Source organism: Hydra viridissima, unplaced genomic scaffold (assembly GCF_058129835.1).
Source record: "Hydra viridissima isolate aposymbiotic clone 2 unplaced genomic scaffold, HvirCarnegie_v1 scaffold_9, whole genome shotgun sequence".
Classification (NCBI taxonomy): Eukaryota; Metazoa; Cnidaria; class Hydrozoa; order Anthoathecata; family Hydridae; genus Hydra; species Hydra viridissima.
The window spans coordinates 15333922-15361797 of NW_028324308.1; the positions used below are offsets into that span (position 1 = coordinate 15333922).

Here is a 27876-nt window from a genome sequence, read left to right on the forward strand (position 1 = left end):
AAATTGTTGACAACAAATACTTTTAATGTTGATGTACGAAGTGTGTTTTATCATTGAGATTTTTTCCTGTTTTTTTTTCTCATAAGTTGTTTTAAATTTAAAACCATTATAACTTTTTTAACAGTAATAGTTTAAACTGTATATTTTTTCTTCACATTCTTCGTGTGTATACCAGAATCTGAAATGTAAATCCTGTTTGAATACCAGCTATTGATTAGAACTACTAAATTTTCATTTTCACATAGTGTTTTTTATTTATTTATTACATTTGTATTATTTTTTTACTAGATTAATTTTTAGTTTATTTAAAGGTGGCCTTTAATTAATTAAATTCTAATGGATATTCTACATCTATGAGTTCCATTAGGAACTAAACATTTCTAAATTTTATTTGAACCCTTAATGGCAACCCTTTAGCTGCTATTAACTGTGTTATCAACAATATCTTGTGTCATGGCAACCATTTAGTTGCCATTAAGGACTCAAATATAGCTATCAAAGTTTATTAACAAAAGTCGGAGCCGATGGTCGCAACATTAACGGCGCTAACGAAAATTTTCGGTTGTTATAAACGCCCCATCCGGTGCGAAGTTCGTAAATTTGTGCAAAAATTTAAATCTAAATTTTCGCTGCTTGAAAAAAAAGGAATTGCAAGATATTGCAGACATTTTGCATTTTCTTCACTTTTCAAGTAGCATAATTTAGTAACTGCATCATTTGACCAATGACCAAATTAATCGGGTCCACGCCATTACAGGAATTGGGCATTCTTCAAACTATATTGATTTGAATTTTGCAAAGTGATCTCGAGCCAATTATATGATTAAAGTGACTCAAGAAGCCCCTCAAACATTTGAAGCGTAAAGCTTTCTCAAATTAATTCTGAAAAATGGTTGGAGCCAATTCGTAATTTCCTCGCATATGAATTAAGCTGAGTAGAAGAAGGAAAGGCGAGTTAAATGCGAGTCACGAAAAATGTTTTACAGCTGGTCTTTAATTTAAGCTTACTTTTAGTACAGACGGATGTAGCAAATGTATTCTACGACTAAAGCTTTTCTCACATATGAACACATTAGGCCGGGTGAATAAAAATAAGCAATTGCTTTTACTCAGTAATTGGTCAGCTTTACGTGAATAAAAACTTCAGCAGTTTTCCTCATATTTTTATTCACGTTAAGGTAAGCAATTTACTCAGTAATTGCTCAATTTTATGTGAATAAAAACTTAAGAAAAGTTGTTGATGTTTTTATTTACGTAAAGCTGACCAATTACTGAGTAAAAGCAATTGCTCATTTTTATTCACCCTGCCTATTGTAATGAGCTTACAAAAGCTTGTGTCATGGAAACGAGTTGATTTTAGTACTTCTATTAACAGATGCTGATATTTTGAAATTTTTTATTTACATGAGGGTTTTTTTTGCTGGCGATGTGTTAAATGGTGACCATACGTTATTTCATCTAATTCATTTAGCAAAAGATGATAAGTTTGAAAGAACTAAAGGTATTGAGGCCTTTGCAACCGCAGATGTTTTATTTATGCTAATGCCAACGATACTGTCAAAATCATGTTTAATGTGTCAAAATTATTTTATCTTTTTTTGTGTGTGTGTGTTTACATTTTTTTCTATTAATTAGAATTGCTAAATTTGAAGTAGACCCAGCATAAAAACATCTTTTTTTTTTTTTCAATGTTAAATTTTTTTTGCATATTTATTGTGAAAATCTTAAAATACACATCAAAAACAAAATTTTACATTAATAAATTTTTTAAACCAATTACATCTGGCATCTTTCGATTATAGCTCTCCCCCATGCATTAAGATCTTTAGAAGATCTTTAGAAGACTCTGAGACGTGTAACATCATTGGTACAAGCTGAAGAAGAGTTTAAGAGTTTCTACACAAATTGCGCAAAACTTGCCAAGAAAAATTTCAAATCCACTTGATACACTAAATAGGATAATGTGCAATTTCAAAATTTTTTTATTTCATTAATTTCAGTAAATACATCATCATTCAAAAAACTCGTCAAGAAATGTTGCCCCTTTTTTTGATGAACCTGATTCTCCGCTTTACGGGAAGTCAATAAAGGCCATTTTCTCTCAGAATACCATTTTTGTATTTTCTCTGTATCCCCTCTCGCTTTTCATTCTTGATTGACAGCTTGCATTTAAAATGATTGTAAATAATCTATATTTCAGACCATCAGTTAAACGAGGAAGTTTCATAACTTTTTCAATATTGGTCTTTTCTTTTGGTGAACATCCGTATATTTGTGACATTGAGATCAATTTGTTATGTTTAATGGCGCAGCATGGACTTTTCCATCTTTTACTGTGATTTTAATGGTATGTCTGGCTGAAAATGGATCAACACAAGTTTCTACGACATTGAAGATCTCGTTTTTTAAATGAGCTTCTTCATCAGATAAAACAGCAGCTGCTTCTTTTTTCAAGTTTTTATTTTAAAGACCGAAAATATAACATAGATGAAGGTTTTTAGTTCCTGTAAATAGTACTTTTAATTTTTTCAACTTGAGTTGCAAGCGGAAAAAGGAAATTTATGAACGATAACTTTTCTTTTTAGAACCATGCAAAGTTGTCTCTTTATATATACTTTAGCCAGTAGAGCCATAAACCCTTGTTTTGTAGCTTAAACTTGCTAGTTCACATTCTACACTTGCAAGTTCACTTTCTAGTTCACATATTACATAGTTTTGAACTTTACGAAGTCTTTATAGAGCCATATAGAATAGTCATATAGAATAACACATTTTAACACTATCTGTACTCATCATACCATATCGATATGATGAGTACAAATGGTGCTGAAATGTGTTATTTTATGTTTTAAAACTGTCGCATAACTAAACAGTTGATATGCGGTCTTGATCACATTTGAATCTAGTATTGACTACAACACCGTACTTCCAAGGAGTATGGATGACTCTATATTCTTATCTAAAAACATTCCTTGTTTGCTTTGGCATCTTTCGTTTTTTTTGTTTTTTTTAACCTCTTAAAGCAAGCACTAAATCTTTTAAAGAAAAACTTATTGAACTTACCTTAAACACTAACACTTATATCTTATGGAACTCTCTTGAGCCAATAATTGATGGTCGAACACTTTTAATCCAGTAATTGGTGGTCGAACTATGCTAGAAGAAGAAAAAGTCAGAGGAAATATGGTTTTTACAGATGGGTTAAGTTTTTGAAAAAATTAATTTTTTTTTGTTTAGAAAAAGTTCAGCGTGATTTAAGATAAAAATCTTTATAAAATTTTTAATTATTCTGATCAAACGACAACTCAAAGATTTGATTGAAGAATTCTAAATATATATAAAAATTTTTTTTATCTATACAATGTTTACAAAGATTACAACTTTTGTTTAAGAGTCAATTATGCCAAATTTTTATTATTTGAAATTGATAATGATTTTTGGAGATTTTAACCAGCAAAAAAGTCTGTAATTTCTGCATTTTCATTGACAGCTTATCGTATGGCATTATGTTTAGAAACATTGAAAATAGCTTTACCAAAAAATGGAAATTATTTCTCAAAGTGCCTTAGTATGCCTCGATTGATCATAAATTTCACCAGTAAAAAGGCAACATGAGCTTATGATTTATGTTTAACTTCTGCTACAAATCAAATCTTTTAAAAACTCATGGTGGTTGTTTAAAATAATTAATTCCAGAGCATATATTAACGAACCAATATTAACTTTCTACTTCAATTGGTATGAAACAGTTGACGGCAACCCCTCTGATTTCGACTACATTTTGCATATAACAGTCTTAACATACCGCTACCAAACTACCGGTTTAGGGAAAATCTCAAAACGGTTCGGCTTAGATAATTACCAGTATTTATACTGAAAATATTCCGGTCATTATATCGAGATGTTCGTAACATGTAATGAGGAGTAGGAGGAAGGGGTTCGTTGTATCGGGATTTTACAGCACAATTAAATATAAACCTTACTTTTGTTAAAAACAAGAAGATAAAAGAGGAAAGTTTGAAATATTTAAGCACACTTCTGGTTATTTCAATGTTTTATACGATTTATATATATATATATATATATATATATATATATATATATATATATATATATATATATATATATATATATATATATATATATATATATATATATTGGGGCCGAGTTCACGGAGGCAACAGGGGCAGTGGCCCCCTGGAAATTTATACTAACAATATATTATCACAGATTATCATGAGGGCGAGAGTATCTATTCGCCCCCGTAGTAAGCCGTGATTATATATTATTAGTATAAATTTCTGGTGGGGGGGGCCCACTGCCCTGTTGCCCCCGTGAACTCGGCGCCTATGTATATATATATATATATATATATATATATATATATATATATATATATATATATATATATATATATATATATATATATATATATATATATATATATATATATATATGTTAACAGTAATTTTGAAATATACAGATAAAAACATCAAATAATATCAAAAACATCAAATTTTTTAAAAAAAAATTACTAGTAATAAACAAGTTCTTAACAGCAACGTTACATTGTAAACCGTTTGTTGCCAAGTAAAAAGACTTCCTCCTTTATTGATCTGTATTTTAAACGTTTGATCATTCAGCAGTATGCTAATTGCAATTTAATGCTTTACGAAACGTTAATGTTTTACGTAACTTTTCTTTTGTTTAAATTTTAAAAGAACGGGAGTAAAAAAAAAAAGTTAGGGAGCACTCAACATCCTCAGTGAAGTTTTTTTTCGATGTTAAAAGAAAAACAAAATAACTTTTTGTGTTTAAAAAACAAAAAGATAATTTCAAACTACTCCTTGATATGATAAACAAATTTTTAGTTAGCCAAAAAGTTTTTTGCTTATTTTTCTTAACTACACACTTTTGTTCTATTTTTGATGCGTTTGTGTTGTTTAACATTATCGTATTCATAATATATCTATATATACATTATTAATCTGTCACTTTGTTTTAGTAAAGATGCTCAATGCTATATTCAACAATGTTAATGATTTAAAAAATACATTTTTGACGGTTTTTATGCAATTTTAATGAACTTTTTTTTCTTTCATTCAAATAAGCCGGTTGTTTTGGAAATCACACTTTGATTTCAGGACTGCCGTTAACTTTTGAAATTCAATTAAATGTCAAATTTACATCTACTTAGGTACTTTTACAAATTATTATGATGGGGGTGGAGGGAAAAAACATATTTTAGGATGGATGTTGTTCATTATTGGCTTGCGATTTTAACTACTTTTGCTCTTAAATTGAAGATTGAAGCTCAAGAAATTTTTTGTAAGTAAATTCAGTCGTTTGATTTTTATATGTTATCTTATTTGCAACAAGCTGTGTCACAAGCTAACTAAGGACATGTGGTATTGAAATACTAAACATAAACACTTTTTTACATTATATAAATGGACTGGTTGCTGAGAATAAATTGAGTAATGGATGTATATATATATATATATATATATATATATATATATATATATATATATATATATATATATATATATATATATATATATATATATATATATATATATATATATATATATATATATATACACACACACACACACACACACATATGAGTCATTCCATATCAAATCACCTAATGGTCCCCAGAGTACTACCTCAAATTTGCTTCAAATTTTGATCACCCACAGTATTTATGAAAAAAATACAAACCTTAAAGTTTCAGCTTGATTAGCCGAACCATTCCAAAGTTATGATTGATTTAATATTGACAAAAATCAGAAATATTTGAGTATCTGGAGCTTATAGTAGATTTTTTTGATTTTTGACAGAGCATAACTTTGTAAATAAAAAAGGTGATCACCCTAAATTGTGTATGTTAATAGTTTTTCACCCAAATAATCCAATTTTGCAGGTGTTTGACTGATTTTAAACAATTTTTGAGTTTTTGTACCTCAAAGTTGCTAATTAACGCAATATTAGACAAAATTTTAGAAACTTTAATGTGCTACAGTTCAATACCAACAGATAAGCTGTGCCAAATTTTTTGTTACTTTTGTGTATTTAGAGTAACCATATGTGGAAAAAATTAAAATTATGTGTTAAAAGTTATTTTAGCACTTACAGCAGCCTGTTAAAATATCACTTTTTCAAAAGTATTATAAATTACATTCACTTTGTAGGCATAGAAAGTAGCGTAGAGAGTTAAAATAAATTATGAAACTTTTTACTGGCAAGGCTCCATATATAGACAATCACCAAAAAAATTTAAATACCTATACTCTATCTTATGACATAGTTTTTGCATTTTGAGTGCAATTCTTTTTTAGTTTAAAAGGATACCTAATAGCACAAGTTACATTACGTTTCAAAAAACAAAAATTAAAATTAAAAATGCTGAAAGTAGAAGTGTATATACACATGAAACACAAGTACACTAATTTCTTTATCTCTGGTTTACACTCCCTTGATACTGTCATAATCATTATTAGCAAGTTTGTAGTTACGAGCACTTCTACCCTTAATGGCTGGAGCATTTATTTGACAAATTACTTTGTCAAATGGAACCCAACACTGACTTGATTGTGCATCATAAGTCCATTTTAAATTTAATTTGTTTCTATGCATAAATTTTACATTAACATCTTGGTTTTCATTACAAATCTCAATCACAACCCTTATGTACCATTCATCATTGTAAAAACAAGCAATGTATTTACCAGGCTGAAAGTTTGAAGGATTTTTTTTTGCCAAGTTAATATTATTCAGCAAATGGGTATCAAAGACAGTATCGCTAGAGATTCTCTGTAAAAATAACTTGTCTCCACCTGGTACAAAACTGTGGTAGCTTCTTGTGCCTGGGACTGTGCTCATCTCTTCATATTGTTTCTTTAAGTTAAAATAAGTTTCATGGTTATTGATATCATCATCAATAACCATGAAACTTATTTTAATGTAAAGTATGTTAACACCTTTAATGTTTTTTTCAGCCCATGTAAACAGTTCATTTGGTGTAAGAATCTGGTTTGCATTTGCTGTTCGTAGACTTGCTTTTGCTGCTTCTCTTTTTATAGTTCCTCCTATTCCATCACATGGACTTTTGCCATGGGTTGTGGCAAAGAAGTGATGCTCAGCATTTATATTGTGATCTTCAAAATGGTACATTAAGTTTAACAGACATTTGTAATTTTTGCACTGTGACACAGCACCATCACTGAAGTATTTTGCTTTATTGATTGTGGGTAGTTTGATTTTGATCATTGGTAGTAACTTTGTGAGATAACAATGAACTGTTGTTTGGTCATGGCGAAGATGGTCAGAAATTGTTTAATAGCATTCGCATTTGAGTTGATTTTTTTCATCTTTGTAATAAACAGCAAATGGATGTAAGGTAGCATTATCGGTTTGCCAGTAAAATCTTTGTATAGCATCTTGCACAAGAAAACTATAGTTCTCTGCAAAATCCATAAGAATAAGACAAGTGTTGATCTAATGTTTTTTTTGCCTCTGATAAGTAGGAGGGTTGTGCTCCTTTGATAAAGTGGTGATGATAAAGGTCATACAAAGTTTTGCTTAGAGTTTCAATAAACTCAATAATGCTTGTTTGGACAGTTCGATCAGTTGACACCCATTGTTTGTATGTGATCTGATCGTCAAAATCAAAATCATTATTTTCAAACACATTTTCCAAGTAAGTCTTCAAATTTACTTTACTGGGGCAGTTAAAACATAGGTGAAACATTCAGCTTTGACTATCTATATTACAAACACATACTGTCATCAAATCTTTGTAATATATTAAATGGCTCTTAGGTAAAGCACCGCACATCAACTTAACATTTTGATGATAAGAACATACGTAAACTAAGTAACTTCCTCTACTGTCAACTGTGATGCACCACTTTAGCCTTAGTTCGCAGAACTTGCTGAATCCAACTTTGTGTGTAGGGTATAGCTTTTTAAACTCAAGATAAAGTTCTTTTAATTGAACTAATACTAAGTATTTTTCTTTATGAACTTTTGCATTATTTATACGCACTGAAACAAAGTCTTTTTTTCCTGGACATTGTCTCGTAAACTCTTCAGATTCATAAATTTCAATAACTTTTTGTTTAACAATATCTCCCAATGGCTGTCCTATTTTAGCCTCAGGTTTAGCAAGTATTCCTTTTTCATTTTTCAACTTTCAAGCTTTCTTAGCAAGATGTTCTGAAACTGAAAATTTTGTGCAAGTTTTTTCAATTGACCAACTATCAGGAGTTAGTGTTATTAGTTGAACTTTTTCTTCCTTCAAACTTATTTTCATTTTGTTTTTTATTGCATCTAACAGTTTGTCTAAATCATTACAGTTTGTACATTTTAGCCTCTTTTCCGATTCTATATCTTTTGGATCTATATCCAATGCTGACGCTACTAGGTTTGTCATACTTGTTGCAATTTTTGTAATCTTTTGTCTTCCATATCCTAATATGTCATGCCTACTTACATTTTTGAGTGGAGATATTTCCAATAAAGACACACTCTTATTATGAACTGTCTTATCAAGGTCTGAAAAACTAAAATCTTCTTCAGCAGCTTCATCTTGACTAACTTCTGTAATTTTTTCAAGTTTGAATTCATTTAAACAGTTAGTACAAACTTTTTGACTAGGTTTGATCCTAAGCTGATTTGCTATTGATATGTTGACTTTACACAATCCCTTGATAATTTTTTTCTTGTGGACTTTAAATGGATCACAACAGTATTTTTGAAGTGCTTCGTATTTAGAAATATAGGCTTTTTCATGATGAAAACATATCTCCTCATTTGGTTCGAAAGTGTATCCTATCCTTTGAATTAAAGCTTCAATATCAGTACCTTTTAGTCTTATTCTTCCTACCATTCTACAGTATGACATTTTATCACAATCTTCATTTAAAACTATTCCCACACAACATTTCTCTGACTTTTTTTACTAATCTAAAAATATTAAAATCAAGGGTTAATTATGTAACATAATCTAAAATAAAACTTTTATATTTTTCCAGTAATAAAATCAGTAAAAATGAACTCTCAAGTACTAATGTGATTAAAACTGTCTAAAATGCAACCAATAAACTATTTATACATATAACTATTTCTGCATACACAAAACTTTTTAGTTTTTGGTTCTTGCAATAATAAAAACTAAAATAATAAAATCCAAAAAATACTGTGCAGATTTAGATTTTACTACAAACTCTTGAAGCGATTGAAGTATTTTACACTCAAATTATAACCATGTGTAAATTATATCATGATAATTATATTATAAGCATAAAATTAAACAAATATATATTATAAAATCATATCAAATAAATTAAGACACTGATAATGTAATTTTAGGGAAAACTGATTATATTTATTCAGGGAAAAATCAAAATTATACACCTAAGTCATAGGGCTACAATCATGTCATATAATAGAGTATAGGTCTTTAAATTTTTTTTGGTGAATGTACATATATGGAGCCTTGCCAGTAAAAAGTTTCATAATTTATTTTAACTGTCAATGCAACTCTCTATGCCTACAAAGTGAATGTAATTTATAATATTTTTTGAAAAAAGTGATATTTTAACAAGCTGCTGCAAGTGCTAAAATAAATTTCAACACATAATTTTAAATTTTTCTGCAAGTGGTTACTCTAAGTACACAAAAGTAACAAAATATTGGCACAGCTTGTCTGTTAGTATTGAATTGTAGCACATTAAAGTTTCCAAAACTTTGTCTAATATTGAGTTAATTAGAAACTTTGAGGTACAAGAACTCAAAAATTGTTTAAAACCAGTCAAAAACACCTGCAAAAATAGATAATTTGGGTGATAAACTATTACTATAAAAAATTTAGGTGATCATCTATTTTATTTAAAAAGTTATAATCTGTCAAAAATCAAAAAAATCTACTGTAAGCTCCAGATACTCAAATTTCGCCGATTTCGGTCTATATTGATTCAATTATAACTTTTGAACAGTTTGGTGAATCAAACTGAAATTTTCAGGATTGTGTTTTTTCCACAAAAGCTGTGGGTGGTCAAAGTTTGAAGTAAATTGGAGGTGGTACCCTGGGGCATTTTTGAAAAACAAGGTGATTTCATATGAAAATAACCCATATGTATGTATGTGTGTGTTTGTATATATATATATATATATATATATATATATATATATATATATATATATATATATATATTGCCAGTATGCTAATATGAAACTTTAAGTAACAACAGTTGTCCTTCTTTGAAGTACTTGCTTATGATTGCACTCTTAAAGGCAGATCATCTGTCATATAGGTAGTTTCTTATAGTTTTACATAATATGGCTAATATATTTTTTCTTAGTTACTAATCAGACATATGATAGTCCAATTCTATTTATTCATCAACCTGAATCAGTTACTTATTGTTCTCCCTTGAGCACATGTTTTTTAAGATGGGAAGTTGATTTAAGTGGAGAAGAAATAGTAAGTTTTTTTATGTTTTTTTTTGTGTGTTTTGTGTCTTGTACATAGGTCCCCTACCCTCTAATCTTGTTCTTTCATGGTAGTGGATATGTATGTAATGTATGTTTGTATGTAATGTATGTATGTATGTATGTATGTATGTATGTATGTATGTATGTATGTATGCATGTATGCATGTATGCATGTATGCATGTATGCATGTATGCATGTATGCATGTATGCATGTATGCATGTATGTATGTATGTATGTATGTATGTATGTATGTATGTATGTATGTATGTATGTATGTATGTATGTATGTATGTATGTATGTATGTATGTATGTATGTATGTATGTATTTCAAGTCTGCTTATACAGCTAAGGTAATGAAAGCTAAATAAATAGTTTCTATTAACATCTTAGTTGATACAATCATTTGAAAAAGATGATCAGCCATTTAATCACAATGAATTTATCAATGGAACTTCAATAGTGTTTAAGGAGTTTTCAATAGAGTTTGTTGGTACTTATGCTTGCATTTTTTCTTTTGGTAACAAAGTGTTAAGAAGTGCCAAAGTTATTCTCAAAGCAATAAGAGGTTTGATTTTAATATTCTATTTTTTATAAAAAAAACTTTTTAAACATTTTGCATAGACTTGTTGGAAAAAAATAAGTGTTAAATTGAAAAATGAAGTTCGCTTAAATAAGAACAAGGATTCTATTGAGGATTATTTGAGGATTCTATTATTTTAAGCCAATTAAATTATACTACATGTAAATCAATTTTTTAAAATAAAAATAGATTGCTTCAGATTTTCATAACATTTTAACAGCTGTAGTAATTATTTAACAATTAACAATAATTGTGTAATAATTAATAGTGACAAACAAATGTTTTCTCAGTCTTAATTTTTTTTTCTGTTCAAGATTAAAATCAATCTTAAAGAGTTGGTTCAAAATAAAAAGCAATTTATTCACTATCCAGTTAAATCATAGATATTAAACAGTGTGCAATAAATATAAAGCTATTTAAAATCTAACACTACTAAAAACTAGAAATATAATGGTACTAGATTTAATTTTCAATAATGTTATTATACTGTAATACTGTAAATACTGAAAGGTGTTTTGAGTTATGTAGTCTTTGCTTTCATTTAGTGAATGTTTCAATGAAGAAACGCTGATTATTTTAAAGGTCAAAGTTAGTTTTGTATTAGTTCAGCTGTGTAGTTTTTGTGAGTGAGCATCTATGTTGGTATATTGTTAAATCTATTATTTGTTTGTTTTTATTGTAGTATTAAAGTTTATTTGAATTAAAAAATAATTAACAAGGTTGAATAACAAAGTCAGACTTTTGAATGCTGACATTTTGCCAGTGCTCTTTATACTTTTTGCCGCTGTTATCATTTGTCACTATTTCTACTTACTCTGTTACTTTCTGTTGACCTGTATTTTGTCACACTAACTATTTAATGCTCATTATTTTTTGGTTGAGTTTTGTAATGGTTAAAATCATTTAAGTGCATAGCTGTCATATTCACAATTACGATTACAAGTTGTGTCTTTAATTTGTTAGTGCTAAATGATATTATAGGCAAATACTGTTTACTACTAACAAAAAGTGTTGACAACACCAGACCTAAATGACAATCATTCTTGTTCTTGCAAATCTTAAATCCTCTTGTAGTAAAAAATTTTTCTGTTGGTAACCCATTTTATTCTACAGAAAATACTATGTTTAAAGAAGGAAATAAAACCATAATCTTTTTACAGAAAATAAACCATAATCAAAAAGAGTAAATTTAATGATGAATAAAAATCTTAAGTTTTGAACTTTGATTCTGAACTTTGATTATTGATATAATTTTATTAAAAAACATGTAAAACATATAAGCATTAGTTCAAGTAAAAAAAAATAACAGTAAACTGCATTCTTGAGTAAAATGTATATCATTGTAAGACTAATTTTTTACAGTTAGTAACATAGGCACATCAAATGTTGTACATTTTTGTTAGTAAAGTAGCTTTCTTTTTGGAAATCATCTCAGAAATTATCTTGATTTCTTCACTTTAAACAGGTGGAAATGATGCTTTTAGACAACTGATTACCCTGAACAAAACAAACAGTTCAGCATTCCATCTGATTTGTGCAAACATTTTGTCCTAGTACAATGAAAACCTCACAGTTGCATTTCAGGACCATCATGCAACATTTCTGAATATGATGATGAAATGGGAAGATTTTTGAAGACTGGTGTTGTCTAAACTGGAAAATGAGGAATATGCAGATTCAATTCTATCAAGATTTGTGGCAGTGTTAAACATGAATATATGCATCATGTTTTGAGACTGTAATTTGTAAAACCACCACAATGTTTGAGGACAGAATAACTCCAAGATGATTGTTGAAGTTGAAGCACAAATGATAGCACATACTTAAAAATACCCAAGATATGTACCATCACTTCCTTTAGTACTGTTGGTTTACTAATAGTCAGTTAGAATTAAATTCTGTATAGGCATCAGTTGAACATGATGAAATTCAGCACCCTTTAATCAAAGAAATTAATGTTCAAAAAAGCAATTCATTGTTCAAAAATGCTATTTAAACTTTTAAGGCAAGAAAACTTCTGCATAACTGAAGATGATGAAACCTATTACAAAAAGAACTTTTCACAATTGCCATGTCAGCAATATTTTTATCAGTTGAAAGGTAGATATGTCACCAACAAGTTCAAGTATATTCAAATAAGAAGTTTGCTTCAAATGAAGAAAGTTTTAAGAAAATGTGGATAGTAGCTTCAAAAAAAGTAACTCAAAGCAAGATCTAGGTGAGAATGTCAAGTACTCACAAAAATGTTCATTTCTATCTAAGTATCCAATTAAAAATGTAAAAAATGATTGAAATAATCACTTTTACTTGCATAAATAGCAAAAAAGACTTTCTGCTCATTAACTTTGTATAAGTTTAACAGCTTAGGGACTTGTTCTATCACTGATTTACTACATACTACTACAGCTGTTTAAAGTTTTTAAAAGATAGTTGAAATTAATATAAGTACTATTCTACTACAAATATTCAAAGTTCAATTTTGTGTCTTAAGTAGTAAAAAAACTAATGGTATAATATGAGAATTTATAAAGTTAACCTCTACCAAATCACATAAGAACAAAATCTTTTTGAGAAGAACCATTCTAGTTGCAAAAATTAGCAACAAACTGAATTTTCCTAAATTTCAATTTATATAAGTCTACACAGTCTACACAGTCTACACAGCTCTTTTCTTCCATTTATATAACACAGTTAGTGCAGAACTAGTCTTTCATTTGTATTACACAGTCTACCCAGCTATAGTCACAACTATTTATGAAAATATTTGTCTAGTAAAGATGGAGAGAAATATTGTTTTGTATTTTTATGAAGAATAAATGCAACAAAAAAAAATAGTGTAATCTTATCTTTTTAGATATTGTTACCTTGGATATTTATCCTCATTCAGTGCGTTTAAATGAAGCAGTAATACTATCATGTTGGGAAGAAACATTGCAGTATTCATCATTTCATATTTATGCAATCAAATGGTACAAAGATAGTAAAAGACTTTTATTTGACAACAAGGTGCAAGCTATTGGCAAAAACAAGCTGCTGATACAAAAAGTACAGGTTGATGACCATGGTTATTATGAATGCAGTGTTCAAGTTACAAAGTATAATAATGAAAGAAAAAGCCATACCAAGCTTCTTAATGTCACCGATAGTAAGATAAATTTTACTATGGTCAAAAGAAATGTTTTTTTGACATTTTGCATTGCCATTAAAATTATATAAGCTGTTCTAGTTAACATTTTTAAATTTCTTAAAGAAATCTTAGTAGATCACATCAGTTATGACAATCAGCCTCTATCAAAAACTATATACTCATGTATTGTTTCCTATCTTTAAATGTATTATGAATGCTGATTGAGAACAACAGTTGTTCTTTTCATAATTCAACTATTATGCAAATACATATTAAATAAAAATTTAAAATACGGATTAACCTTTTCCAAAAAGCAAAACAAAATGTAGTAATTAGTTTCTTAATTTTGTTGTATACTTAATGACTTGTTTTATACTTAATTTATACTTTTTTAATTTTAAAATGTGACACAAATTTAAGTGTAGCAGCTTCTCGCAATGCTAATTTTAACTGCATCGTTGAATCTCCAACACAATGCTGTTACTTTTTAGTGCTGTTTTTTCATATTTTAGGTAATGAATCACTTGTAACTACTATTGTTTATAAAACCAGTGATCAAGTTGTGAAAGCAAATTCAACAATTACAATTGAATGTTTGGCCAGGCATTCAAATTTGATGCATATTGTAAAAGAGGTTAATGGAAAGTTGCAAGTGTTATATACAACTTTAGGAAATTTTGCAAATTATACAATACAAATATTTGATTCATCAAATACTGGTATTTATCTCTGTGAAGCCATTGGTCAGCACATAGCAAGAGAATACATTCGACTCGACATAGGAGGTTTAAAATTTGATTTTCAGGAAATCAAAATGTGTGACATGATATTTTTACTGTACTACTATGCTGTATTTTGCAGCATTTTTACTTCAAATGTTAAGTTTTTATGTATGCCTTTAAACCTGAAGATATTTTGGACATTTGGTTGAGTGGTTTGTTGTTAATGCAGTTCAAAAAAAACTGTTACTTCTGGCTTCTACCAAAAAATAACATTGATTGCGTAATCTTAGGTTACTTGTACTTTATTTTAACAAAAAGGCTACTCATACATTTTTTTCATCAGCTATTAAATCTCATTTTAAAAATTAGCTGATAACCTCATAAGATTTCTAATGCAATATAGATAACATACATTTAGCTCCGTTTTTAACTCTGGTTCAGTTTAGTTTTTTATTTATTTTGCATACATACATACATACATACATACATACATACATACATACATACATACATACATACATACATACATACATACATACATACATACATACATACATACATACATACATACATACATGCATACATGCATACATACACGCATACATGCATGCATACATGTATACATGCATACATGCATGTATGCATGCATACATGCATACATGCATACATATCCTTTTTAATGAAGCATTAAAATCAAATGTTCAAAATATTGAAATGGTGGGTAAAATGCTGCATCAGAAATTATTTCTTTGAATTTAATTTTATTTAGCTTAATTTTATGAATTCCAGCATTCTATTTTATTCATAAAATTAACTTTCTTTGCTTTAACCTTTTGATCATATTTATTTTAGTGCAGCCAATTTCCAATGAAAATGGTTTTGTTGAAAATGTTCCTGTGTTGATAGGGTATTCTGCAGTTATGAGTTGTAAATCCTCTGGTTTTTTTAACGCTACAGTGTCTTGGTTTAAAAATGGATCACGCCTTGATCTTGAAAATCTTCCAAAAGACTTTATTATAACCACTAGCTCATTATCAAAATACAACATAGATAACAGTGATTTAGATTTTTATCAGTGTATTGTTGAAAATGCTTTTGGGAGCTATTCAAAATACTTTCATCTATATTTAACATATTTAGGTATTACAATTCCTAAGTTCAGTTTGGTTGGATATATAATATATAATATACATATTTATTATATATTATATATATATTATATTTATATTATGTTATATATATTATATATATTTCTTATAATATATTTAAGTCTTCCTAAATTCCTTAAATATTTTTTTAGTTTCTGGTGTACAATCCTTAAAAGTTGCTGAAGTAACTTCAACACATATCAGTTTTTCATGGCTCCCACCACTAATTCCACGAACACCCTATTTCAGATATGTATACTCTTGGACAAGTGATGTCTTAAAAGGTCGTGCTATTTCTACAGAAAAAAACACAAGCGAACGATCTGTCATTGTTGAATCAGAGGTTTTTGGTGGCATTCGCTATAAAATAGGTGTTTGTCTTTTTTATCGTGATCATGACCAGCCAGAGTCTTGTGTCTACACATTTGCAATCACACCAGAAAGCTACCCTAAAAAAGGACCACAAATTACTTCATTAGGTGCAGAAACTGGTAGAACTGACACAGAAAAAGAGTTGTGTTCTGCATATTTATGTGTAAATATTTTTTCAATTTTTCTTGTTTAGTGAAATATTTTTTCAAATTTTTCTAAAGTTTTTGTGTTTTGTTAAGTTGAGAGTGACTTGGATTAATCAACAATGGTTTTCAAATGGCAGAGTAAGGTTCTTCACTCTAAATGCATTGAGTGTTGTAACACCTTTTGAAAAAACTACACTCAATATCACTTCACGGTTTACCTATGATTATCTAACTAGTGATATGAATGAAACTCTGGCTGTTGTCAATAATCAAAATCTTATCAAAATATGGATGACCTCTACAACCTCAATTGGAGTAGGGCCAATGAGTAATTCATTTCTTGTGTCTAAGAATTCATTGTGGGATAAAGGTTTGTTAATTGATGTGTTGATTTAGTTTCCTTTAGTAAAACAAAATTGTTGTTGTTTAGCGGCTGTTTCAATTTTTTGTCTACACTCCTATACTAAGTTAATTTTAAAGAAAATGTTTATTTATATAATAATATAAAAATAATAGATCAAGCCTAGAATATTTACAAGTCAATTAAATATATTTGCTATGTAATCATGAATAACCATAACTTAGACACAAGTTCAATAATTTAATACACAATAGCCTGTTACAAAAATTTATAAAACACTTGCCAAGAGCAATAAATGTTTGATTTGAATTGATGAAATAATTTTCTTTTAACCTAGTGAGTGAATATTATTATGAATGTTGTACTTGGAATCATGCTATAAAGTAATGGTCATCATTTTTGTTATATAGATGTTTACAAAAGGGAAGCATCTGTAAATTGGGATTCTCCGTATGATCAAAAAGAATCTGATGCTGTTATTGAATGGAAGCATGACTATTTCTATTCAAAAGATCAAGTCATTGTTGGTTGGTTAATTTATTATATACCGATACCTTTTTCTAATTATTGGAGGTCTGTAAACAAGAAGCGCTACAGCAAAGATATTAGTTCTGCCACTCTTTACAACTTAAACAATACTATTCCACACAGGATAACTATAGCAGCAATATTGGCAGAAAAACTTGAACTTAGAATCCAAGAAGTATTAGGGAATGTTACGCATTTAATACTTGGAAAAAATGAAAATGCAAAATCGAAAAGGTTTCATATAAGAAGCAAAAAGGAAATAATTCAGCCACCAACCTCCTTAAAGTGTGTTAGCATCAGTTCAAATGAAATTTTAGTTTCTTGGTCAAATCCTCCAGCAACCCGTAAAATTTTATCTTATAATGTCTACATCTATAATGAAACTAACATTCGCTCTAAAGTTCATTACCAAACAACAGATCATTATTTGAGGATTTCAAATCTTCAGCCTTATGTTTTCTATATGGTAAGGGTTATTCCAAAAAGTGAACCAGAAGATACAAATACATTATTTTTACCTAGTGAGTACATATCATGCCAGACACAAATTCAAGGTGGGTTTATTTTCTTCCTCAAGATTTTATTAAAACATCTTTCATGGAAATTAAATTGTTTCTAAATTTTTTTTGTTAATGTAGCTTTTCTTTTAACTGCAAACTCTCTGTTATCTACATTAGTCAAATTTAAACATCCTACCGAAATCTATATATATAAGTTGTATAAACTATTTTAAAAAACTTTGGAAGAGCGCCAGATATTGCTATCAATACAAAAATTGTTTTTGAAAAAATCTCTTTAGTGCCTTCCATGGTCGAACAAGCTGATTATTACTTTGTTCAAAAAAATACTGATGGCTCATACAGAATTTATTTAATTGTGCGTTGGCAAGAACCTAATTTTATAGGAGATGGGATCTATAATTATAAAATATATTTACAACCTTATACACAGAAGCATATTACACATTATCCTTTTGAGCGTGAAACATACCATACCATCGTTAATGGTTCTACCAATGGATGGATCTATTCTCCATCAATTATTGTGCATCCAAATACATATTTTGAAATCACAATTATTCCAGTTAATGGAGCTGGAGAAGGCAAACCATTCATTTTAAAAACAAGAGGTATTTTGTGTGTTTCATTTATATTGGCCAAAATTAATTGTGTTTTTGTTTGATGAAAAAAACAATTTTTTTTTTTTTTTTCTAATTAACTTACTAAGGTAAGCATCGGCGTTACCGCACTGGCGGTAAAAAAATTTCGGTAAAATGCGGTAAAATGCGGTAAAACGCGTAATACGCATTTTTACCGCAGTGCGGTAAAAATGCGTATTACGCACTTTTACCGTATGCGGTAAAAATGCGTATTACGCATTTTTACGCTTTCTTGTAACAGAAGACGGTAAAATTGCGTAAAAATGCGTAAAATTGGTAAAAATGCGTAAAAATGCGTAAAATGCGTAAAAATGCGTAAAAACGGTAAAATTGCGTAAATACGGTAAAACTGCGTAAAAGCGGTAAAAATCGGTAATTTCGGTAAATTGTGATAAAAGTTTGTATAAGCGGTAATTATTATGGTAAAAAATTACTTTGTTTTTATCAAGTCAGATAGTTGTTAAATAATTAATTACCCTCTAAAATTAAATTAGTCTCCTATATAAGCTTGACAAAAGTCAAGAAAGACTAACAACCTCAAAGTTCTTCAGTGATCTGATTAGTATACCAAAATCACTACCGAATCAAACCATCTTCAAGAAACAATGTCTCTTTGGAATTATTTTACCAAGCTAGACAGAGAAGAGGATAACATCTCTGGCTCTGGCAGAAAATCAGGATTTGCTGAGTGCAATAAGTGCAAAAAAGTGATTAAGCTGTCTCAAGGTAGCACCAGTGGAGTTAAAGCTCATTTAAAGTAAGTGTTTTACTCTTACTATAATTTAGTATATTTTAAACCACTGATCTCAAAATATAACTAGATAGCGTATTCTATTGTTGTTTTCGAAAAAATATTGAAGCAAAAATTGGCCTTCCAAGATGGCGGCGATCAGAGCTCTTAGCGGTGAACCGATGTACATCTAATAAGACTATTGTAATATGAAAGAAAATAATTAAACAGTTTTGAAAGAAAAACAAGACAATGAAACAAATTTTTAAAAAGTTTATAGAAATGAAATGATTTTAAAAAAATTAGACAATTAAAGAAATTGTTAATTTAAATGTTAAAGTTCAAAATATTCGATATAATTTTTTAATGTGCAATTTACGATTAAATTAATATTTATGTATAACTTATGTACCTTTTAGTTCTTAGTTACCCAATACAGTGTGCTAGAAGGTTGATAACACAACTGAATGGTAAGCGGCAGTGGTGTCTACCTACAATTTTTACAAATTTTATATTTTCAATAACGCAACATGCAGTTGTGCTACTAACCTTCTCAGGGCGTGTCTAGGGGATGTCTGCTACGTCGCTGGACATACCCAAAATATGTATCTTTATATATTTTTTCACAACTTCAATATTTTGAATAAATATGATGCGTCGGTAGATAAAAGCAAACAGAGCGAATAATTATAGCAAACTAAAGCAATAATTAAGCAAACTATACAAGGTTAATTGTTCGAACGGATGGTAAGAAGTTATTAATCCGGGATAACAGTTAGATTTACGATTTGGTATTTTATTATAGCGCTTTTCAAATCGAGAACGCTCTAAAGTTTATTAAAAAACGATTTATATATTAAACGGAGGTTGTTTTAATTTTTGACTTAAACAAATTAATAAAAAACTTGAATGGACATACCTTTTTTATTAAGTTATAAAGTACTTCATTTTTTAAATATTTTCTTTTGTTAATTTAAAAAAAATAAAAGTTATTATTTCTTAGAGAACAAATTCCGGACTTCCATTTCAATTACACCCTTAGTAAAGTTTTAGTCAAATTCTTTTGATATTTATCATCAGGAGGAGAAGACTACAGTTAACAACAAGCATATATTAAAATATATCAATGGACATCCCCAATTGTTTTATACAAAGCTGTGTATCTTTTTAATTACTTGCATTTTGAACAATATAAAAAGAAAGTAAGGGTTTTAAACACTAAAAATTAAATTCGGACTTACGTTTGTACATACACTAAGCCGTCTTACCTCATATATGCGTTTCTCAATGAGGAAGGGGGGGGATGCTAAAATTTAACATTTTTAGGAAGGGGTTAAAATTGCGACTTATCCAAAAAAATTCCTGTACAGGCCCCTGCTTCTAGCACAAGCATTGGGTAGTTAAGAACTAAAAGGTACATAAGTTATATTGCAAATGCTAATTATTTTAAATTTGAGATTTCTGCACAAGTAAACAAATACTTTTTCTTCACTACTATTAAACAAACTAAATTGAAACAAACTAAAATTAAAACTCCTACTTAGTTTTACTGAGAATCTGTATTTTATCATATGTGCCCATAATTATGAAAGTGGTCTAAGTCAAAATTAAAAAAAAAATGAATTTATCACTTATTTCACACGACATGATTTTAAACTAAATATATTCAATGTAATTTTTACGATATCGTCAAAAATGAACCTTTAAAAAGTAGTTGTAATTACAACGTTATACGGAATTTTTAATTTATTCAAATGCGAATCATTAAATATCTCGAAATAAGAAATATGACTTAGACCACTTTCATAATTATGAGCTCATATTTATTCTAAAAAACAAAAAGCAGAAAGTTAACATACAACAAGCTATTGTAAGAATATGTTTTGTTAAATAAAAAAATATTTATACTTGAAGTTTATGTAATTATGTAATATTCCGTTATTTTTATGAAAAAAATCTTATGCTAAACAAAAAAATAGATTTTTATTTGAAACTTATCAATATTTGAGCTTAAGATATAAAATTTGATTATCATTAGTTTCTTAATTTTCATATAGCCGTTCGTTGTATCTGCCGCCTTCTTGAGAGGCCAAAACTGGGTTCGAAAAATTTTGCGTTTATATGAATAAACGAGCTGGCCCGGATAGCGTTCTGGGCTAGTTTGTTTATTCATAAAAACGCAAAATAAAATTAAGTTGAAATAAGGACAACGTTGAGATCTCGGTAAACGGGCTGGCTCATTTGCCGAGCCAGCCCGCTTTCCATATAAAGAGGCCCTAACTCTAAATTTTCACCAGTCAACAAAAAAATCTATTAAAATGGCTGCCCACAGTTTAAAAACAGAACCTCTGATCATGTGGTATTAGTTTAAACTTTTATAGCATTTGTTTAATAAGACTGTACTTCAGGATAAAGTAACTACTTCACGCGTTGACAAATTACTAAACAAATTACACCAAGGTAAAGGAAATTAGTTGTCGGCACGAACAGATTTTCATCATTTTTCCAAGATAAATATTTGTAAATTTGGGAACTTTTTTCATGTAAACAAAGTCTGTCAATGATAAAATAGATCTGTATGGATAATTTTAAAATGACTAAAAAAAGTATAGCGAAGTATAAAAAAGCTTAAATTAAATTTTTTATTAAGATCTGGTTTCATTCAACTCCTTGGTCCTTCATTCACCAGCCTTAATTTTGTGTATTTTTTTAGTATTTTTTCCGACATGTCGCCATTTTTTGCCTCGGCTACTTTATAAGCTCCATAATTTATATTCCTTAATGCATTATTTTTTTAGTAGGTGTATTTTCTTATAGACTTTTTTATAATTCATTTGATAAAGCATAACCTTTTAAAAAGTTATTCAAATTTATAATTATCTTGCAAAATGCGGTCAGATATTTCATGTTTTCGCTTTTCATATTTCATATATTATTTCAATTGTCATAATAAGCTCATAATAACCCATTTGTTTTTGTCAAATAAAAATTAGTTTATATATAGCTGGTAAATCATATTATGTTAATATTAAATACTTAGTTATTCTTGCGGTTTGCCATAAATTGACTTTGCTAAATTCTTTAAAACTGTGACAAATTATTTTTTTCTTTATTGTATTTACATTCATTTTATGTATAAGTTATTTATCCTTTACTGTATATATTTCTGTTGTTAAACATAAAAATAGAAAATTCTATAATATTCATAAACTGGATGTCTACAGCAATATAATAGATGGAGTAATTCCCTAGACATGAAACCATTGTGCTCTAGGTAGCTACAAAACAATTTGATTTTTGTATTATTTATTTTATCTCAAGTTATACATGTACTAAGGTAGTCAAGCAAATGATCTCAATTTCTTTTCATTGTCCGCGTTATTTCTTAAGGTATTAAGAATGTCTATCTATATAAAATTAAGCTTTAAACTTGGTTCTTTTGCTGTTATATTTAATAAATGAGAGGAAGTTGAAATGACTGGTTAGACGAGTCCAAAAATTTTCGTTAAATCCGACAGACTTTAATATAATTTAATTTCTATTGCTTAAAACAAAAGATTTCTAACTATGCGCAACGAGCATGGTTCGCAAAAAAAACAATAGGTTGCACGTCCATTTCTTATATGTCCATGGTAAAATGCAACATGATAAAAAAAAAATTATTTAGAATTTTTAAAAAAACACTAATGTGTCTTGTGGTTCATGTATTTATTTTTTATGAACTATCTACTACTGAAACATTGTAATTCGCATCCTTTTAAACATATATAATTCCACTATTTTATTTCAGATCCTGCAATCCGCTATCTTTTTACCAGATGCAAAAAGTCGATAACGAAAATAAAGAGAAGAAATTTCAAGAAAAGAGGAATGCTCAGGCAGAGGCTGATAAGTCCAGTACCATAAGAAGATATTTTGGTCCTATTAATAAAAACAAAAGGCTTGATAACCTCCCACATGATGCATTATCAAGTCACCAAACAAAAATGGACGACTTTACTGAAACAATAAAGTGGCCTTCACAAAGTGCTCAACAGTTGGAATTTGATACCATCCTAACCCTTTCACTAGTTCTCTCTAACCTCCCGTTTCACGTTATTGAAACTGCTGGCTTCAAAATGCTGCTGAATTATCTTTGTCCACAAGCCAACCTAAAAAGTCCAACCACCTTATCCAAATTCAAGCTACCAATGATTTATCGCAATCTAAGACGTGATGTAAAAATGCAAATTGAGAGAGACATCCCGCATTGCAAAATGGCAGCTTTCACTACAGATGGATGGACTGCAAGAAATGGTGATCCCTTCGTCTCCCTTACATTGCATTATGTTACCAAAGACTTTGAACTCAAAAACTTATCTTTGGATTACCAAAACTTTATTGGGAGACATACAGGGGTTTTGCTTGCACAAGGAATAGACCACATGATTTCTCAATTTCCTGGTCTTCAGAGGGAAGACCTTTACAAAGTGGGTGTTACTGATGCTGCAGCCAACATGAAGAAAGCAATCACGGAAAGCAAAGAGATCAGTGATCATCTAACCTGTGCCGATCATCTGCTCAACACTTGTTTAACAAAGGCTGTAGAAAAATCAGAAGGAATCAATGGTATAATTAAGAAATGTAAAGGACTTGCTCAAAGGACCCACCAAAGTTCATTAGACTGGCAGGACATCAAGAAAGCGTGCGTGGAAGCAAATATAGAACCAGTCAAGATCATTCAGCCAATTGTAACAAGATGGAATTCTAACTTTATGATGCTTAAGTCAATCCTCAGATTGAAGGCTGGTTTACTGGTTGCTCTAGAAACTCTAAACAAACCAGATCTTCAAAGTTTGATTCCGGATGAGTTAGAGTTTATTAGTATTTACAACATTTTACCATTTCTGGCAGAATGTAAGCGATGCTCTGATTCCTGGTCTTCTGAAAATCTAGTGACTATGCATAAAGTTCAAAAAGACATATTAAATCTCCACTTGCTTTGCAAAAGAACCATAAATGACATTGAAGAGCGTGACCCTCAAGTTGCAGAGTGCCTACACAACTTCATGAAAGAATTTGAGAAGGGTTTACCTAATTATGGCGTTGGAGTCAAATACTATAATGTGGGTTCACTTCTGCACCCATATTATAGAGGATATACACTCAAAAATATTGCAAACAGTGAGGAAGGGAGGGAAGCCGCCATCAAGGAATTGGTTGACAATCACCCAACCACAATCCAGTTCTGCGAGTCATTGGTTGATGATCATACTTCGCTAGAAACATCAGATCTTGACGAAACTATGGATCCAGTGGACCTTGAGTTTTTGAAAGACAGGAGGCAGGTTTCAGCGCATCGCCCTGGGACTTCACAGCCTAGCCAATCAAAGCTCAAGCCACCCTTGATGCTTGAATTTGAAAAGTATCAGACTATGGCCTTACCTGAAAGGGATGTGGATGCTTTAGAATGGTGGAAGCAAAATAAAAATGAGTTACCTTTGCTAGCTGGTCTGGCTAGAAGTTACTTGGCTATACCTGTGACTTCTGCTTCATCAGAAAGAATGTTTTCAGTAGGAGGTAGGACAGTTACTGATTTTAGACATAATGTAAAACCAGAAAACACTAGCATATTAGTTTTTGTGAGTCAAAATTACACAAGGGTTCCTTCTAACCTCAACGATTGGGAAAAAACTTGCGAAGAAGAGCCGTATGAATTACCACATGTCACACCACCAACTAAGAAGACTCACCAACAGGGAAAATCACATAGTCAAACTGAAACTAAAAAAAGAGGTGCACTTGAAAAGGCTTCTCCAACTTTATCAGATACTCAAACTGGTCCTGAACCTAATAAGCAACAACAGCTACAGTTAGATACTCAAGAGAGTCAAAGGACTCTAGCTCAACAAGAAGGGTATGAAGTGACTCAAGGTAAAGACAAAACTCAAAGTGTCTCTTTGTTTATTCCAATGACACTCCAGCACAAACAAAGTAGAATCAAAAAAGCAAAATTAGGTAATATAATGAAGTCGAATTGGAAGGGGAATGAGAAAAAAAAGTACAGAGCATCTGAGCTTGCAAACATTTTATTAGAGACAGATGATGATATATCTGATGATTAATTTTTTATCAATAACTTGTTTGTTTAAAACTGTAAATGTAATATTTACTAATATAAATACAAAAAGCAATTTAAAGTATCTTTTTTTAGTTTTTCGGTAATCAGCAAAAAAAGAGGTAATTTGTGATAAAATGCGGTAAATCGTGATAAAAAGCGGTAAAAAGTGATAAAAACGGTAAAAAGTGATAAATGCGGTAAAATTGCGTATTACGCATTTTTACGCAAAATTACCGCGGTAATTACGCATTTTTACGCATTTTTACGCTTTTTACGCAGATTTACGCATCTTACGCATCTTACGCAAATTTACGCATTTTTACGCATTTTACGCAAATTTACGCATTTTTACGCAATTTTACCGACGGTGCGGTAACGCCGATGCTTATACTAAGGGTCTGCGTATCGTTTCATTTCCGTATAATTATCATTCCGATATGATAGCGGAAAAAAAAAGTCATCGGATTGACGAGAGTTGCGGTATATACCGAGATTTAAGCTAACTACAATACCGAATAGAATTTTTTTTGCGGTTTTTTGTCGTAATCATTTCGATGACACTTTTTTTTTCCGCTATGATATCGGAATGATAACAATACGGAACTGAAACGATACGCAGACCCTTATAACTTACATGTAAATACTGAAAGATTTTTTTGTTTAAGCAAACAAATATATGATAAGTAACTTACATAACAATAACGAACGTTATCAGTTTTTGTTGAAGTACTTTCAACCAGGAAAAAAATGACTTTTTTCTTTTTTAAGGTCTTGATGTACCAATCAAAATTTCGCAGACATCTTCGTTACTGACATTAACGCAAGAGAACAGTTCTCATTTAAGCACTGGTATTATAATTGGACTGTCAGTTGCAGCATTTTTTATGTTCATTTTAGTGGTTATTTTTATATTAAAAAATCCATGCAAAAGTTTACGCCATTACGAAAAACGTATCGTTAAAGCTACAACAAAACAAGCGTTATATCTTAAAAGATTTGATGAACAAAATTCAGCTTCATCTTCTACAGCTTGTCAAGGTTGCGGAGGCGCGTGTACCGCCAATATTTGTGGTAACTTTTTTTTTTTTTGTATACAAATTTGTGTACAACGATTTTTTGTTTGTTAGAAATTGAATATTAAACTTTTTGTTTACCATGCTAATTGAAATCAAGTTAGGTCTTTTGACCAATTTATGATGTCAGTATCAATTTTTAAATTTCTGAAACTTTTTTTTTTTTAGACAATCCAAAATCTACTATTTCTAAAGTAAGCTTTTATTTTTCATTGACGTTCATCTTCACAGAACGCAGTTACTTATTACTTTTTCATTGACAGAACGCAGTTACTTATTACTTTTTCATTTTCACGATTAGTTTATAATGCCGTTCTGGCGCTTACTCGAAAGACCGATGCAATCTCGAAATCATCATCGTGGTTTGACACAACCAAATCAACCACTTTTACCAGACTCCAAATATGATGTTAGGTATAAAAAAATCTTTAAAAAATTGCTATCACGTGACTATTGTTGTTTCTTTGCTGTTATAGATTTATGTTTCAGTTAATAAAGAAATTTTTACTTTAGGAGTATGCAGTTCTCAACTTCTTCAGTAAGTTTCAAAGTACGTCCTTTTTTTTTTATATATATATATATATATATTTTCTACCCTATAATAATTTTAAAATTTTTTAACTTTTTTTTTTTACATTGCATTTCTATTTTGTATTTCATTCGATATATCGACGTTTAGAAAACTGGCGATAGTCTTTCTTCAAATCAACGCCGCGATCTTATATCAACATCAAGGTCGTGAGCCTTCTTTCTTGCGACATGTCTTGTAAATACGCTTCTTCTTGTATCTTATTGTAAATAGTTGAAAATAGAAAGTTGTGGCAAAAAAAAATTCATGCATATATAACGAAGCCTCTGAAATTTCTGTTGAACATTTAAGTTTTCATCTCGTGTCACTAAAAACTGAGGAGTCAAAAGTTCTATCAACACTACCAAGAGAATTAAATTTTGATTCAGTAGCAAATTGAAATTTTCTTATTTGCTGAATCATTTTTACGGCGGGTTTTTTATGTGTTTGTGCTTGAGACAGGAAACTTTATTTTTAACTGAGGCGTTGCTACAAAAATTTATGTACTGTGTACAAAGTAATTATTTTATATATTTTTAATAAGGATTTTTTAAATACAACATTGGTATTGGAATTTGCTTTTTTTTTTTTTTTCTTGCACTAATCCAGAAATTTACCCGACCTATTAAATTATTTTTAACTATTAAAAATCATTTTTAATTGATAAAAATTATTTTTAATCATTAGAAATTGTTTTTGAAATAGATCTAAGAGCTTAATACCAAAGTTCGACAAACAGTCATTAAGATTTTTTCT

At 29.6% G+C, this 27876-nt stretch overlaps 2 protein-coding genes and 1 long non-coding RNA gene across 6 annotated transcripts; 1 reads left to right on the forward strand and 2 right to left on the reverse strand.

The window, feature by feature from the left end:
- Positions 1 to 1721: 1721 nt before the first annotated feature.
- LOC149884245 (uncharacterized) lies at positions 1722 to 4896 on the reverse strand. Of its 3 annotated transcripts, none has more exons than XR_016455860.1 (3): positions 4569 to 4896; positions 3064 to 3156; positions 1722 to 1949 (listed from the first exon to the last, which is right to left on the reverse strand). It is a non-coding gene; the product is annotated as an uncharacterized LOC149884245 (long non-coding RNA). The 3 variants fall into 3 exon arrangements; XR_016455859.1 differs by having other exon boundaries at positions 4536 to 4896; XR_016455861.1 differs by lacking the exon at positions 1722 to 1949 and adding an exon at positions 1964 to 2959 and having other exon boundaries at positions 4536 to 4896.
- A 229-nt stretch (positions 4897 to 5125) lies between these two features.
- Positions 5126 to 27694, forward strand: LOC145185330 (uncharacterized). 2 transcript variants are annotated; one of them, XM_090097596.1, is made up of 15 exons: positions 5126 to 5328; positions 10371 to 10492; positions 10897 to 11071; positions 13941 to 14231; positions 14726 to 14998; positions 15788 to 16075; positions 16236 to 16618; positions 16695 to 16971; positions 17373 to 18044; positions 18290 to 18619; positions 26248 to 26550; positions 26721 to 26746; positions 26854 to 26966; positions 27066 to 27102; positions 27232 to 27694. In XM_090097596.1, the coding sequence occupies exons 1-15, from the start codon at positions 5250 to 5252 to the stop codon at positions 27292 to 27294; spliced, it is 3432 nt and encodes a 1143-aa protein (XP_089953722.1). In that variant the 5' UTR covers positions 5126 to 5249; the 3' UTR covers positions 27295 to 27694. The 2 variants fall into 2 exon arrangements, with proteins under 2 accessions (XP_089953722.1, XP_089953723.1); XM_090097597.1 differs by having other exon boundaries at positions 27066 to 27090; positions 27232 to 27467.
- On the reverse strand, positions 8201 to 10318 carry LOC149884246 (uncharacterized). The gene is made up of 2 exons (XM_090097457.1): positions 10295 to 10318; positions 8201 to 8959 (listed from the first exon to the last, which is right to left on the reverse strand). Exons 1-2 carry the CDS (start codon positions 10316 to 10318, stop codon positions 8201 to 8203), a joined length of 783 nt encoding a protein of 260 aa, XP_089953583.1.
- Positions 27695 to 27876: the final 182 nt, after the last annotated feature.